This window comes from Populus trichocarpa, chromosome 19, assembly GCF_000002775.5.
Source record: "Populus trichocarpa isolate Nisqually-1 chromosome 19, P.trichocarpa_v4.1, whole genome shotgun sequence".
Classification (NCBI taxonomy): Eukaryota; Viridiplantae; Streptophyta; class Magnoliopsida; order Malpighiales; family Salicaceae; genus Populus; species Populus trichocarpa.
The window spans coordinates 7,655,158-7,672,850 of NC_037303.2; the positions used below are offsets into that span (position 1 = coordinate 7,655,158).

Below are 17,693 nucleotides of genomic sequence, written 5' to 3' on the forward strand. Positions count from 1 at the left end.
GAAAGATGAGACAATTTCCTAGAACTTTCATGATTGAAGTCTGTTCCAATTATGACGTTATCAATGATGTTTTTGGCAGACAAGAAGATAAGAATTGTCACCAAGTCAAGATGTGGCCACCCATTCATCAATTAGTCAAGAAATCAATAGTTCCGAATTTTGGCCTATAAAAGGAGGCATTTGCCATGTATTTAGGCATCTTGGTGTTCAGATCAAGATCATGCTCTTGCTCTCTCTTTATATTTTGTAATGCTTAAGTTTTGCTTATATTAATCTTTTGCTTATGTTTTTCATTTCCTTTCCTTGTTTATTTATGTTTCTTTCTTTCATTATGTTTAGCTAAGTTAATTATGTCAAGGTGAAAAGGGTACACTAATGGTGTAAGAATAAGTATAATATAAACTTAACATGGACCTTAATGTTGGATACTAACATGCTTTATATTTGTTATCTTGTTCACTTTTAATACTTTGCTTGTTAAATGGTTAATCTAGATTTATGTTGTATAACCCTTGGTACAACAAATACTTGGCACTTTCATAGCCCATACTGTATGGTATAACCGACACCTGAGCTATAAAAGGAACTTGATTTGTTGTTAACATAAGTTATAATCATGAATGTCTGACAACATTTACAAGTATTAGCATTATTCGAATAAGATAACTAATGTAATCATGTTAACAATTTATAATCTGATTGGAACCTCCTTTGTGTGTGGTTTCCAATTGAATAAAAAGAGTTTATACTATACTTGTTTGAAATATCATTAGTGGATCCTCTAACCTTGACATTTGTTGTTATCATTGTTTAATCCTTACGTTAATCTTCCTTCTCAAAGTTCTCATCAACTTCTTCTTCTTCTTCATCTTTATTATTATCATTATTAATAGTATTATTGGTATTATTATTATTACTACTACTATTACTATTACTATTACTATTACTATTACTACTACTACTACTACTACTATTATTATTAGTATTAGTATTATTATTATTATTATTATTATTATTATTATTGTCACTACTATTGTTGTATTATTGTTGTTTATAATTTATACAATTAACCTCCCTGTGGTTCGACCCCGGTCTTGCCGGGTTATTTATTACTTCGACACTCCTACACTTGGGAGAAGACATCAATCTTTTGGTCGTGTCAGGGAGCATAAAGAGGTGCATATCCTTGAGAATTTTGAAAATTATAGTGGGCTTGAAATGGTGGTTGTGAAGTTTGTGCATTATTGTTACCACTCTTCCAACTGAAATTTGGATGATTTCTCCAACCAGGGTTGTACATTTGCAAGTATGGGTTATGATTTGCGTTTGAAAACCGTTTAAGGCAGTGGCTTGTTCATGGATACATTCCTTAAAAGAAGACAAAGTTGGACAATCATTGGTTGAATGTTCATTCGTTTCACAGATTTGACACACAATGTCTTGAACAAATTTTAATTGACTACTCTTTTTAAATTCAAGTGCCTCGACTTTTCTAGCTAAAGATGCAAATTTAGCTTGGAGGTCATCATCTTCCCTAAGGTTGTATATTCCTCCACTAGATGTATGAGGTTGAGTTTTACCTGGTGCCTCACAAATGCCTGTAGTATCCTAATTTTAGACATTTTCAGCTAACAAGTCTAGGTACTCCATTGCTTCATCAGGGTCTTTATTTTCAAAAGTTTCATTACACATCAATTCCATAATTTGCCTATCTTTAGGTGTTAACCTTTCATAAAAATATGAAACCAATCTCCATGTTTCAAAACCATGATGAGGACATGTATTAAGCAAGTCTCTATACCTATCCCAACATTGGTAAAATGTTTCTCCTAGTTTTTGAGTGAAAGTGGTGATTTGTCTTTTGAAAGAGTTGTTCTATGAGAAGGAAAAAATTTCTTCAAAAACTGTTGTTGCATTTCATCCCAAGCACGAATGGATCCTGACCTAAGATTTTGTAGCCATGTTTTAGCTTTATCTTTTATTGAAAAAGGAAAAAGCTTTAATCTAATGGTGTTCATGCTACAATTTAAGTCATTATACGTGTTACAAACCTCTTCAAATTCTCTCAAATGCAAGTATAGATTTTCTAGATCTAAGCCATGAAAAGAAGGTAAAAGTTGAATAATGTATGGCTTAAAATTAAAGTGAGATGCATCAGGAGGAAAAACTATACATGATGATGCATTTGTTCTTGTTGGATTCATGTGATCTCTTAGTGTTTTAACACGATTATTCTCATTATTCTCATTATGAAGTGACTGGTTATCCTCTTCGGCCAGGTTTTCAGATGAAGATGAAGATGAAGATTCCCTAGAAAGTCTACCACTTAATGTGCGTGACCAAACTCTCATGCAAGTGCAAAAAAAAGAAAAAAAAAGAAAAGGAAAAGGAAAAGGAAGAAGTAAAAATTAGAAAAACAATAAAAGTGAAAAGAAAAATAAAATATATAATTTATACAGTAACTTACCTCCCCGGCAACGGTGCCAAAAACTTGACACGATCAAAGAGTTGATGTCTTATCCCAAGTGCAGGAGTGTCAAAGTAATAAATAACCGGGTAGACCGGGGTCGATCCACAAGGAGGTCAACTATATAAATTATAAATAATATATATAAATTAACAAAGAGTTAAAGAGATCTTTGAGATGTGAGATTAATGTGAGGATTAAACAATGATAAAAACAGTTTTCAAGGTTAGAGGATCCACTAATGGTATTGGAAATAAGTATAGTATAAACTCTTTTTATTACTCAACTGGAAACCACACAAAAAGGAGGTTCCAATCGGATAATTTATCCTTAATAGTTCATTATAAATTTTTAACATGATCATATTAATTATCTTATTTTAGTAACACTATACTTTTAAATATTGTCAGGAATTCATGAAGCTAACTTATGTTAACAACAAATTAAGTTCCTCTCATAACAACGATGTCGGCCGAAGACAATGAAGGATCAAGCATTTATTGTACCAAGTGTTATACAACACAAATCTAGATTAATAATTTAACAAGCAAGGTATTAAGAATTAGTAAGATAAAAAGATAAGACATATTAATAACAAACTTTCTTGGATATAAACATTGAAGTCCATGTTGAGTTTATATTATACATATTCTAACACCATTAGTGAAACCTTTTCACCTTGACATAATTAACTTAGCTAGACATAATGAAGGAGAAGAACATAAATAAACAAGATAAGAACATAATTATGATATAAGTTAACTATGAGTAGTAAAGGAAATGAAAAGTATAAACAAGAGATTAATGAAAATAAAACATGAAATAAAACTTGAACATTACAAAGAGAGAAAGCAAGAAAATGATCTTGATCTGAAAACCAAGATGCTTAAATGTATGGAAAATGCTTCCTTTTATAAGCTAAAAATAACTATTCATTTTGTAATTAACTATTGAATTAGTGGCCAACTATTGGCTTAGTGGACTTTGTGGTTTAGGTATGGATTTGTTTTCTGGACGAAATGGTGTTGTTCTAATCAGAATTTGCAAAGTTGTCATCATGAAAATTGTAGGAATCTGTCTCAGTTTTGCACCCAAAAGAAGAATGAGCTCATTTGAACATCTAGAACTTGAGATATGGACTGAACACTAAACAGTATCTGGGCTGCAGGACAGATTCAAACTTCTCTTTTGATGCTAGGATTTGGACTCCAAAACAGTAGAATTGAGTCTTGGACTCTTTATGAATATTTTAGGTCTATGTCTTAGCTTTCTATCCATATAAACCAGACTAAAATCCAATATCTACAGCTTCAGATATGACCCAATGATGGAATGGTGTTCTAGTTTGAATTGAACCAGCATCTCTTTTCTAAGCTTAGCCCTTTCTCTGTCCTTTCACTTTCAATAGTTAATCACATCAATCAATCTTTTGAATTGTGAGATATGCCTGTTTTAAAATGAGCATTTACCATAAATTAAAGTTATCTTATATTATCAGACTTGTTATTATAAAACATGCCTAAGTTAGGGAATTTAATGATACTTTAAGTGCAATATGATGATATAAAACCTTAATGAGAATGCATTTTTAAGTACTAATCACTTAGTGTATTGTGTGATGAGAAATTATATGCTAATCTCAATAAGTGTACCTTTTGCATGGAGAAATTTATGTTTCTTGGATATGTAGTAACTGTGCAGGGTATTGGGATGGATGGAGAGAAGGTTAAAGCCATCCGGGATTGACCTACACCTAAGTCTGTGACCAAGGTAAGGAGTTTTCATGGACTTGCTAGCTTTTATAAAAGGTTGGTAAAGGACTTTAGTACTATTGCAACACTTATAACTGAAATTGTGAAAAAGTCTGTTGGATTTAAATGAAATGATGAACACGATAAAATTTTTAATTTATTAAAAGTTAAACTTTGTTCGATACTTATTTTAGCTTTACCAGACTTTACAAAAGCTTTTGAAGTTGAATGTGATGCTTCAGCTATAGGTATAGAAGTTGTGTTAATGCAGGATAGGAGGCCCATTGCATATTTCAGTGAGAAACTTAATGGGGCAGCCTTGAATTACCTACATATGATAAGGAACTTTGTGCCTTGGTAAGAACTTTAGAGACATGAAAACATTACCAGTGGCTCAAGGAGTTCGTGATACATTCAAATCATGAATCATTGAAGCACTTAAAAGAGCAAGGTAAGTTGAATAGGAGACATGCCAAATTGGTCGAATTTATTGAAACCATTTCGTATGTGATCAAGTATAAGCAAGGAAAAGAAAACATTGTGACTTATGCACTTTCGCACATGTATGTTCTTTTATCCATTTTAGATGCTAGATTTCTAGGATTTGAACACATGAAAGAATTGTACAAGGATGATAATGATTTTGCCAATGTTTACAATGCTTGTGAAACTTTAGCTTTTAGGAAGTTCTATGGACTTGACGGGTATTTGTTTAAAAAGAATTGTTTATGTGTTCCATTAAGTTCTATACGTGAATTGCTTGTACGTGAAGCACATGAGGGTGGGTTGATAGGGCATTTTGGTGTTGTTAAGACTTTGGGTGTGTTGTATAAGAATGTTTATTAGTCTAAAATGAAAAAAAATATGCAACGCATATGTGATAAATGCATAACTTGTAGGAAAGCAAAGTCTAGTAATCAACCACATGGCTGATATACCCCTTTGCCTATACCAAAGGAACCATGGGTAGACATTTCAATGGACATCATCTTAGGTTTGCATAGGTCAAAAACAGGGTAGAGATTCAATCTTTGTAGTTGTTGATAGGTTTTCGAAGATGGCACACTTTATTCCATGTCATAAAACCGATGATGCAACTAATACTGATGATTTGTTCTTTAAAGAGATAGTACAGTTTCATAAGGTCCCTATGAGCATTGTTTCTAATAAAGATATTAAGTTCCTTAGCTATATCTGAAAGGTGTTATGGGGATTGGGTACTAAATTGTTGTTTTCAACTACTTGTCACCCCCTAAACAAATGGACAAATCGAAGTAGTTAATAAGACCTTAACACAATTTCTACGTGTTGTCATTCAAAAGAACTTAAAGAATTGGGAAAATTGTTTGTTATTCATAGAGTTTGCATATAATCGTAGTGTGCATTCTATTACTGGATTTTCACCATTTGAAATTGTGTATGAATTTAACCCTTTAACTTCCATGGATTTAATTCATTTGCTTGTTGATGAAATGGTTAGTTTTGAGGGTAATCGTAAAGCACAGGTGGTGAAGATACTTCATAAGAATGTGGGGCAACAAATAGAAAAGAGAAATTGTGTGTATATAACTAAAGTCAATAAATGGAGCAAACATGTTATCATTTAGCCCAACAATTGAGTTAGGGTGCACATGCACAAGGAGAGATTTCCGGCTCAAAGAAAATCCAAGCTACAACCACAAGGAGATGAGTCATTTCAAATCCTTGAGAGGATCAATGACTGCTTATAAAGTTGATTTGCTATGTGAGTGTGGTGTTAGTGCTACCTTTAATATTTCTGATCTTACTCTATTTAATGTAGGTGATGATTCGAGGTCAAATCCTTTTGAAGAGAGATGAGATAATGAGGATCAACCCTACACCAAACTTAATCATGCCAAAGACCCATTGAAGGTACCAAGTGGGCTAATTAGAATAGTTAGGGAAAAGAAGTATAAAGAGGCATTGAATAGGCTTGTTCGGAACATATGGAGTAAGATGGACCTAAAGGAGATTGGGACGCCTGGGGAGCATGAAAGACAACCTCTAATTCATCTAATCCAAGTCCAAGAAGAACCCAATTCTTGTGGATCAAAGGGTTGCCAAATCTGATTTCCTAAGCTAGGAAGGATTAATTAATGATTCTCCTAGTCTATGAAGAAAACTAAATTAGTAAGTACAAAAGATGACAATTTTCTTCATTAATTATCCATGCAAAATAAGAAAACCAAGCACAATAAGGCAAGAAGACTTCATAATTAATTCTACATTCAGATCAAATTTCCTAGTCTATATGAGATTTTTTTTGTGGCAAATCTAATTTTACATATCTAGAATATTAATTTTAAATTTTTATTATTTTCTTCTTAGTCTTATTTATTATTATTTATTTGGATCAATTATAAGTGAGCCTCATATAAGTTCACATAAGAGGGGTCCATTAGGGTTTATTTGAGTCTATAGTCAATATAAATAAAGCCATAACCAGACGTGTGGGGGGCTATAAAATTGAGATTAATAAAAACTTCTTTGTTGCACCTTGTTGTGTGAGTTGATGAGATATTGTCCCATCATTAGTTCTCTAAAGAACTGAAAATGACTTATCAAAGAGCAACTGACTTTGTGGCGTCATCTATATACTTCTCGTTCATGAATCAATATTCGTTGGGTAGGGTTTTTGTTTCTAATAGTGTCGGTGCCTAGATACGAGTTATCCATGAGTTATCTTTGTGTCACACTCCTCTCAAACCTAATTTACTTAGTTTTCCAGGAATTGATGTCTTTGCGTGTGAGTTACTTGGCCGTTTGTTCAAGAAGTTTGCATCAATCTGTTGATAAATAAGTAATGAAACTTATTAAATAAGGTTTCCAAGAAAAGTACTCTAAATCTAAATAACATAATTTGTATTATTAATAACATCATTACCTGTATCATAATGGAAGTTGTAGCTTAACCTCCAAAACATAACATGTTTAAAATCAATTTGTGGGTGCCTCAAGTGCAAATGCTTCTATGACCATAGCTTTATATATAAAAAAACATGCAACAATTAGTAATCAACTCAAACATAAAAAACATCATACAAAAATAAAAATAAAAATTCTTACATTTATTTTTCTTGTAAAAGCAATAAACATCCCCCAACTTACTTTGTTTTTTCCAAGCTAGCTTAACACAAATGCCTATACAAACATGCAAGAATGCCTAAACCTCAACTATATAGTGGAATTGATTCAAAATCCTCCAGTAGTGGTAGGTAGAATAATGGCATATGCGTCTTATTAAGATCCGTAAAAAGTATATTGTCAAACACATAAAGTTTGTACGCTCTAACATATATGCACAATAAAACATCAAATTCAAATCAAATATAGACATATCAGTATGTTACTTAAACAATTAGTATACATTAACATACCATTATAGGATCTTGCCATCGTAATCATCAGGTAATTTAAAAATGTTTTCTCAAATCCATCCTGTGCATAAAGCGTTCCCCTTGAACATTTCTGGAAAGGGTGCTCATCCGAATGCACACTTTCATAGAGTGACCATATTTTGGATACCTATAAAAGTAAGTGCTCGTCCATCTATAGAAAAGTCAAGCAAAACAGTGACATCATATAATGTAGGTATCATCTCCTTACAAGAAGGTGGAATGTGTGAGTCTCTCGTATTCATCTCTCGATAAGTGTCGTGAGCAAGTCATGATCCATATTTATATGCTAAAGATAGGTAATATAATAAAAATTCATCTGTATGACTAATGAGATCACGAGATCTGGAAGCAGTATCAGCTTATGGAATCTACAGTACATATTACCTAAATCCTGCATAATATAAAAAACCTGATGTACTAACATGAATTATAGGATAATTAGCACAATAATTAATCAATTTTGTAAAATAAAAACAAACATACATTTTCATTCTATATGGTCTCTGATCTATGTAACTTCCACAACCGTATAATAGAAGGATCAACTAGACCAAGATCCATGTACTGGGAAACTCTACGTGTAGATGAAGACGACACACCTTGCGTACATGAAATCCTAACCTAGTGTACCTATAAAATACAAAATATAATTCAAAATTAGAAAATAAATATTAGAAACAATTACATTATAAAAAATAATAAATAGACATGTAATTGAGTATCTTGTTACATACGTTGTTTGTATTCATAATTTACGCTTTGAAGCTTCATAACACATCCTAAGCAACTCTTTTTTGGTCGACAAATCTTTGAATTTGTGATTGAACTTGCTTACCAGGTGTCTAACACAATACCAATGATATTCAATCGGTCGAGGCCAAATTTCTATCATTCCATGCTTAATTCTAGTATGTTTATCCGATATTATACATATACCACTACGGTCACCTATAATGTGATGTTGAGTAAATAGTAATAACCATCTCCAATTGATATTATTCTTCTTCAACTAATGCATAAGACAAAGGAAAAATCTCATTATCTGCATCAAAAGCAACAACAATCAACAACTTTCCATTAAACCTTTCATATAAATGGGTGTCTTCCACACTAATAATTGGCATATAAGACTCAAACCCCTTAATTGTAGGACCAAATGCCTAGAAAACTTTACCAAAAACAAATGTTTTACTATTAAGCTATTCATTATATTACCATTCAACAACTATCCTAGGATTTGATTCTTATAAAGCCAAAAACAATCTAGGTAACATTTCAAATGAGTCCTCATGTGTTCCAAGAAGTTCCTCAAGTATTTTTTTTTTTCAGCTCATGCTTTATAGTACAAAATTTTAAACTTATAATGCAATTTGATTTCTTCTTGTGTGCAAGAAATGATATAAGCAAGGTTATCTTGAACAAGAGCTGAAACCACTGCTGTAATAAATTTTGTATCAAGTTGATGATGGTTTTCTTATGCATGTATGTACATATGTGTTTACCTTTCGACTTTGCTATCCCAAAGGAATTTGACCTTTTATGGTATCCCCCACACAAGTATCATTGACATTCAGGTGCATTAATACATTGTAATTGAACAAATGTTTGGTTTGAACATTAAACTTGATATCAAGTGAATGTGCAATGTGTCATTGCTTAACAACATTCATCAAATCATCTTCAGTTTTGAAAGTTTGTCCGACTACCATATCATCACTACTGGATGATTTTTATGATAAACAGATCAATCTTTACAAACTATGTCATCAACTCCGGTATCATGACCAAATTCTTGAATGAGGGGCCTCATCATCATCATTATTATCTAATGTTTCAACAAAACCCATGACACCTTCATCTTCATTATTACTAGGTTCAGAGGAGTCATACATATGTTGATCACAATATGCAATTTTAATCCTACTTTCATCACAAATTACTGTAACCCTATCTTCCAATGTCCTAGATGTACCAGCACCAGCTGAAGTGATAATTGTCCAAGCGACCGAGTATATATAGGTATAGTTACATTAGTATCTCCATGCTACATATTATATGAGCTTATAAGTTTAGGTCAATTACTCACATAAAACTCCATCATATTCGTTTCACTTTGAACAAACAATTCTATCATATTTTTAAAATTCACATCATATACAATCAATATCGAAAAATATTGACGTTCCCTAACAAGAGACCTCCAAGTGATATCTATTCCAACACTATTATAATTCAACCTAAGTCTTCCACATATAATTTTTTCAGTATCTTCAAATGACATGCCTTTAGTAGCATTAATATTTTTTTCAATATAAGTGATACTATTATTCGTATCAGGAACAATAGTATCACTATAATGACACAATATAAATAAGTTTGAAGACATATTCTGTAAAATAAGAATACTCATTTCATCAAAATTAAATTATCTCACAATTCAACCTAAACCCTAATTGCTATTATTTTGACCTTAATAATATCAATGAAAACATATATAATTTCATCAATTAAAATCTAAATGATCTCAATTAAACAAAATTCTCAGTTATGACAATTTTTATCAAAATTCAAAGCAGACTCTAGTTGCTATGATTTCGATCATGAGTTTATTAATAACATCAAAAAATCAATTATCTATCTAATTACATCAATTCAAACAATATTTAACTCCATTCAAACAATTACATTAAATATGCAAACAACCTAATAATCAATTCAAAATCTAATTTCTCTAATTCAAACATATTTGATTCAACAAATAACATCAATTTTATTAAAAACACATGATTGCAACACTTAAAACCTAAAATTCTCTCAACATCAACAAAATACCTAATTATAAAACATAACACAAATAATCATAAATCAAAACTCAAAATTTATCAATTCAATAATAAAACCCATAAAACTAAGAGACAATACAACTGTTATACCTTGATTTTTTTATACCTAGGTGACGAGGAGGTTGTCTAGGCCGGCGGTTTGCAATAAAAAAATAGTAGAAAAACTCATGGAAACAAAGAGAAGATGATTCTGGTGTTTTGGTAGATGATTGAATGCTTGTTTGAGCAATTGGAGGTAAGGGTTTCGTGGATCTTAAGGTATTTTTCTTTGTTGAAGCGACGACCATGGAGAACGTATGAAGGATTAAACAACCCTTCATAACAGCGATTATGAATCATGGTTATATATAATAAATCTGTAATTTTGAATCATGATTTTTATTTAAACCACAATTTAAAATACTAGACGTGTTAAACTATTTTATTTTTTAGAAATTTTTCCAAACAGTATTATAATTTTTTTAAGAAATTTGTAACTGTGTCAAATTTAAAAAAAAATCTTGGACCAAAAACCATGGAAGGCCCAAAACGATAGAGATCACATGGACATCGTTAGAGTCGTTGAGTTTTCCGCGTAAAATATCAGTGAGGTACCACCGGTTACACGCCACTCGTCCTTCAACTTCACTCTTTTCTTCTTCTTCCTCCTCCTGCTCTAGTTCTTGTCTGTTAGTTCTTTATTTTTTTCCCTTCTAAAACCAAACAAAGATCTCCCTAACCAACCAAAATCAGCCATCCACCTGCCTTGTATCACAAACAAACCCTATCTATTATACGTCTCATTAGTATTTATATATTTAATTTTTAGAAAGAAAAAAAAGGGGGAATTTTTAGAACAAATCAGTAAAAAAAAAAAAACCTAATAGAAAAGAAGATGAAAAGTATTCAATTCTGAATGGAAACCCAATTCTCTTTACCCAGATCAACCACTTACGCCTCTTTCCGGATCAACCGCTTCTCTCTCTTCTCAGGAGGCTGATTGATTGATTTTCCTTCTTTTTTTTGTAAAATAAAAATAAAAAAATAAAAAACCTGACTTTACATTTACAAATAGAGAGAAGGGGTGCGGATGGAGGAGAGTTCGAGGACGGCGGCGGATGGTAACATAGGTCCGATTGTTTGGGTGCGGAGAAGAAACGGGTCGTGGTGGCCTGGTCAGATAATGGAGGCGGATGAACTGGCAGAGTATAATCTAACATCGCCGCGAACAGGGACTCCGGTCAAACTCCTTGGAAGGGATGATGCTAGCGTGTAAGTCTTTCTTATTGGAATTCTAGTAACGTGTTGTCGTTTTAATTAGACGATGATTGCTGAAAAGAGACGATAAATGCTTTGCTCTGTTGTTGTATTAATAATTGAGAAGTCCCAACTTTAGCTTCTAATTTTTGCACAATTCCATTTAGCTTAAGATTGTAGTTAGTTAGTTAGTTGGGTAGATAATAGCTGCAATTTTCTGTTGGAGTTCTTGCATGAGGTGTTGTGAGTGGGGCTGATTGTTTCAATCCTATCTTTTGCCTTTAGTTATCTTTCAATCCCCATTCTGTGCAATTTAATCCTAACAACCCTTTTGCAGAGTCTTAAAAGCATATTCCCCATTCTGTGTTTTTGCAAAATCTTAAAGCATATTTGGATCCGGCAATGACGGAGTGTTAGAATATCTTGATAAAATCGTTGTTCTATTAGAGTTCTGTTCTGATGATTGCTTCATTTTTTACAGTGTCACGACCACCATAAAATAGTTAATCTTGTACTAGTTTGATCAATTCGTATTGAAATTACTGCACTCATCCCTGCCACCTTGCATGGATGTTCCATCTAAGGTTCGTCAAAATCCATCCTTTAAACTCTGCTTCTCGTGATCTGTCACTTGCTGATGCCAAAATGAAAAAAGACGAAGGCAATCTCCATTGTATTTTTATGAAGTAAAAGTCATTGCATGATTTGCAAATTTTCTAAATGCATTCCAATGTCTGTCTTGAAAGAAAACAAACATGATTTGAGTCCCAGAAAATAACTCTTTGTGCAGAGTCCATAGATTCTGCAATTTTCCATGATTTTGTTTCTTGGAAAACAAGCATTGCATTGGTTATCTGGTCTTCATTATGCTAACTTTTTCGTGTTTATCTTCTTTTCTATGCAGTCATAACTTATTGAGGTTTAACTATTCTTAAACTTGGCTTGGTGAAAAAAATGCAATCAATTGGTATTTAAGTTATTGATATTCCACTAAGTGTTTTACTAGTTAAACCAGGTGTTCCTTGCCCTTATTCCAAGTTATTTGATTTTCCCATCTCTCAATATCTGTCAAATCTTCATTCTGATTTCAACATGCTGCTACTTCTTCTCAGGGACTGGTACAATTTAGAAAAGTCGAAGCGTGTGAAGGCATTTCGGTGTGCTGAATTTTCTGATTGTATTGAAAGGGCTGAATCTGCCCTGGGCATGCCAATCAAGAAAAGAGAGAAATATGCACGTCGAGAAGATGCAATTCTACATGCCCTTGAGCTTGAAAAGCAACTCTTGAGAAAGCAAGGAGCATCGGGTGTTGCTTCTGATTGCCCAAGAAGTAAATCATCTGGGTCTGTGAAGACCGAGCTGGGTGCATTTTCAGAAGGCTCAATAAATTATAGTGGAAAACCCGAGGATGTTAAATTGAACCAAACTTTGAGAGGAGTTGATATAGAGATTCCAGGCAGCCCACTAATTCCACTGAAAGCCAAGGATGGAGATCAGTCAGTCTCGGAATTTCATAGTGAGGCAATGCTGCGGATGAGAGGTTCGCAAGACTTTGGGCGGAGGACTGCCTTAAAGAGAAAATTTTCACCCTCTGTTGATTTAGATGGTTCTTGGAGAAGACCTGTAGCAGACAACAAATATGAAGATCCTCCTGACACTTTCCCTCATGTGGAAATAACCCCTCATGCAAATGGTAAAACATTCTTTAGGAAAATAAAGTTAGTCACAAGGGTTGGTTGGGGGATATTTAGCTGAGGGATGTGACGGTGCCCTCTTGCTTATTGAAGTATGGAAAACTATGCAAAATTTGGAATCCCTCAGCTATTGCAATTTGACTAGTTTTGTTTCTCTTTCAGGAGTGGAGAAGATGGGAGCTATTTTCCGGGCAAAGAGGACTAGATGTGTTTACTTGCCAGCTGATTCTAGTGATTCTATGGATGATAAGGACATTCCTCCAAACCAGAATAAGTTCTTTCCTTCTGGTTTTGAAGCCGAGTTGCATTCCCATCCTGGTTCTTCAAATGAAGAAGACTCTTCATCTGGATTTATGGAAGATGTTGAATCTGATTTGTCTGGATCTAATTCATCTGAATCCGAGTCTGATTCTTCTCAGACTGAACCAGATGTGGACAAAGAAATGGTTATTTTTTCAGGTTAAGTATTTACCATTCCTTTCTCACAAATATTGTGATTCTGTGGACCAAGAAATTGATGGTTTAGTTTAATTTTAATTGTTTGTGTCAAATGTCAGTTGTCTGAGTCATGGCTCATAATATCTCTTCTACTTCAGAAGTCACTATTTATTGTTTTTGTCTCATTAGCGTTTATTTATTTATTTGTCTGTCTAGATGTTGCTTTCCCTATAGAAGCTGAGCAGGATGCTCTGGGACAGCCTGAAGCAACATTAGAACATGCTAGTACAAGCAGCGAGGAGTCTGATGGATTGATATCTTCTGATGACATGGATGACCTTTACCATGATGAACATTTTCTTGCACATGAAGCAGTGTCCAAATGGAAATTGAAGGGGAAAAGGAACATTCGATATCTTACACAGAAGCCTGTCAATATGGAATATGGAAAAGGTTCTAATGGAGCTTCTCATGGAACCTTCCATGGGATGAAGGGAAGTATCTCAAGCCAAAGGGCATTTGGTGCCCATGATGCCAATTTGGGCAGAAAATATTTTGGGTCCAAAATGTATCGTCTTGGTAATAGAGGTTGCTCTTTTCCATCAAGGTTCGTGTCCAGAGATCGAAATAATACTGGTCGTAATATGATAAAATGGCAAGGCATGGGTTTGGAGGATCAACATACTTTCAGGAGACATTGGGAAGACATGGGGGAGCATTCCAATCCAATATTTGTTGGCCAGCACCATTTTGGGGGAAGGGCAAGATCTTTGTTAGTAGATGTGGATTTGAAGGTCCAATCAAGCTACCAAAAAGATCGTGTACCTATTGTTTCTCTCATCAGCAAGTTTGATGGGAAGGCAATAATAGGACATCCGATACCAATTGAAGCTGTGGAAGATGGTTTATCTGAAACTCAGTTTCCTTTAAATGATCAGTTTCCTTTAAATGATTATTATAGCAACGAAGCAGTTGACCAAGACGAAAGTACATCACTTCAACCAGCGTGGCGGACTGCAAGAAGGACCAATTCTAGGGTACCACGCCCACATTTATTATCATTGTCGGGCTTCGATGCTGCTGCTGAGGATATTCAATTTATGGATCAAGAAAAAAGAGTTCCATTTAGGAAATCAAGTGGGGGCAGTTTCAGTTACAAGGCAAACCTGGCAAGGAAGAGCCTACCTCATGTTCCCCAGCCGTCGGCACAAAAGAAGTTCCCTAGAAAGATGCCAAAGAAAGTAAGCTTACCATCTAATCAAAAAACAAGAACCCTGTCATCAATTGGTATTAAGCAGATTTTTGTTAGGAATCCTGTACAAGATACGGGTAATGGTAAAATGGATGGGCTAATCAAACCTGAGACATCTGGGCCAACTACAGTTGCATGCATACCTGTGAAGTTAGCATTCAGTAGGTTGCTTGAGAAGATCAATAGGCCACCATCAACCACAGTTACTAAGGCGGTGGTCTTGAACAGGGATGGGGATAGGGAACCTTCATAGATAACATGTACGTTGTTATATTGGCACGCTAATACTGTCCAGGCAACAATTGCTAAATTGCTCTTTCTGACTACCATATCTGCACCAAAAAAACTGAATACATTGTCAAATTGGCAATGTGAGGATCATGTGTCTTGAATTAGATGGTGTGGTTTTCAAGAAAAACATTTATTTGCAGTGTTGCTATTTTGGTGTTGTTCGTGGCACCGTATCCTGGGGGTGTCCCTGGTATTCAACCAACGGAGCTTTCACTAGGCACAAAAGAAGAAAGATTAGAAATTTATTGCAGATGGTAGAAGCTAGATTGGAATTCAGATAGATGTGTATATTTTATTCTATATAAGCTTATGCTTTTTCAGGTTTTTATTTTTCATTTTCTATTGAAGTCAGAGAAGCTCAGATCAGTGACAATATTTTGAATATATAGTTTGGTAACAATCATTAGATGTACTGAGAGCCATGGTCCTGCTCTTGGCTATTTTTTCTCGAATGCCAGACATGCGCGAAGGGCAAGACTTCCCCGAAGCAGTTATAATTAGCGGCTTGATGCGCTGTGGTCGTGCAATGGGAATTCAAGAAAAAAGGTGGCGCATCTGCCTTGTACTCTCTGGTCTGTCTCTCTTACTTGAACGTGTTATCAATAAACTAAAAGATGGTTCCAAAAAGAATCCTGCCATCAATTCCCTGCTCCATGCTCTGTATCAACAGTTAAATTGTAATTTTTCTTATTATTAAACGGGCACTATATGCCTCTTTACACTTATCCATGTTGGAGCGTATTTTTCAAAAACAGGGTAGTACTTCAATTATTTGAAAAACTTGAAATTAGACGACTGTCTAAATTTACACTTAGTTTGGAAAACATATTTAAAAGATTCCTCATAATTTTTCTTTACGAGTTTTTCAACAATTTAAAACATTAAAATTATTTTTCTTTTTACATTTTCATAGTTAATGTCATAAATATAAATTTTATTGTATATCTAATATAAAAGAGTTTTTTTTTTATTGATTAAGCAAGTAAGACTTTTTCATGATGATTTTTAATTGAAATAAAAATAAATTAATATTTATAATTAAATTATGATTAAGATTATAATTTGTATTTGAGTCATTATATTAGAAATCTATCGGGTCACACATTACAAATAATTGGTAATAAATTAAACTATGATGATTAATTAACTAAGACATGATTGTAAATAAATTTTAAAAATTGTGTATTAAAATGCAATTAATTTGGGGAATTACAATTTTCGATCTAGAAAATTCATGTATGAACTTAATTGCATACATTTATAAAATTATCCTGAGATAATATATGTGATATTTTTCAAGGAGAAAAGTGGTATTTTTCTATTAATTGATTACAATTTTTTTACTATTAGTTACTATGCCTTATATTTTTCTATACACACAAACACACTCTACATACACCTATATAGATAGGCAAAATAGAGAAAAAAGAGAGTTAAAACTCAAGGCATGACAATCTCTCTCTTCTAAAATAGTTATGGAGATTTCTGATAAAGTGGTTTGTTTAGATTACTATTAGAGGTAATATAATTTTAATGTTTACGGTTTGTGACAAGCCAACTTTGAATAGTTTATCAAACTCCATAAGAAAGAATGATATCCAAGTATCTTTGCATAAATCCTAAACAACTTTAGATTGTCTAACTTGATCTTTAAAACTCTTGAAAGATTTTAAAATTATTGTTTTTGTTATGTCTGTGTTTTGAGAAACTCAACATTTCCTTTGGATGAACAATGGGTATTGTTCAAATGAACAGATGGAATAAAAGGATCTCATTGAATCTATTTGGAATAATGCCTAGTACTAACGTGTGGCTTGCCAATTATCATCGTTGATCAATTTTATTTGATGTATTTTTTGTCTGTCTTGAACAACTTTATTTATGCATGTATTTTTTTGGTATTTAATGATTTTTCATGCTTATACAAAATATATGATATTAGTTTACATGGATTTTTTTTTGTGATGCCAAAAGAACAAGATATATTTGTAGGTCAATTGGTATTATGTCTTTATTGGCATGTTATTTTAATTGGTGCATGAATTGGGTAGCTTGTATCTGACCTGTCATTTGAGATGATTTTTCATTTGATAACATGAAATAACTTTTATTCTTCTATATTTTTATTGCACAACCTACCTCACCTAAAAAGTTAGATCACACCTATTAAAAATTTGAGTCCATTTCCTTTATAATATATTTAGTAGTGCATTTGTTTTCATTTTTTTTAGTGAAACTTGTTGTTAAAGTGTAAGTGACACTATAACCACTTGGATTTCAGTTGTGAGCCTTTATGTGAGAG

General features: G+C 33.2%; 1 protein-coding gene across 2 annotated transcripts; it reads left to right on the forward strand.

Moving 5' to 3' along the window:
* The first annotated feature begins 11,055 nt into the window (after nt 1-11,055).
* Nucleotides 11,056-15,726, forward strand: LOC7469838 (uncharacterized protein At1g51745). Of its 2 annotated transcripts, none has more exons than XM_002325341.4 (4): nt 11,056-11,731; nt 12,829-13,409; nt 13,573-13,869; nt 14,065-15,726. In XM_002325341.4, the coding sequence occupies exons 1-4, from the start codon at nt 11,550-11,552 to the stop codon at nt 15,351-15,353; spliced, it is 2,349 nt and encodes a 782-aa protein (XP_002325377.4). In that variant the 5' UTR covers nt 11,056-11,549; the 3' UTR covers nt 15,354-15,726. The 2 variants fall into 2 exon arrangements, with proteins under 2 accessions (XP_002325377.4, XP_052305480.1); XM_052449520.1 differs by lacking the exon at nt 11,056-11,731 and adding an exon at nt 12,272-12,300.
* Nucleotides 15,727-17,693: the final 1,967 nt, after the last annotated feature.

Excerpts from the sequence above, each read along its gene's own strand:
- LOC7469838 (XM_002325341.4), top strand. The coding sequence starts at position 11,550 with ATGGAGGAGAGTTCGAGGACGGCGGCGGATGGTAACATAGGTCCGATT. Across the intron at positions 13,410-13,572 it reads AATAACCCCTCATGCAAATG|GAGTGGAGAAGATGGGAGCT; the intron begins GTAAAACATTCT and ends TTTCTCTTTCAG. Across the intron at positions 13,870-14,064 it reads AGAAATGGTTATTTTTTCAG|ATGTTGCTTTCCCTATAGAA; the intron begins GTTAAGTATTTA and ends TTGTCTGTCTAG.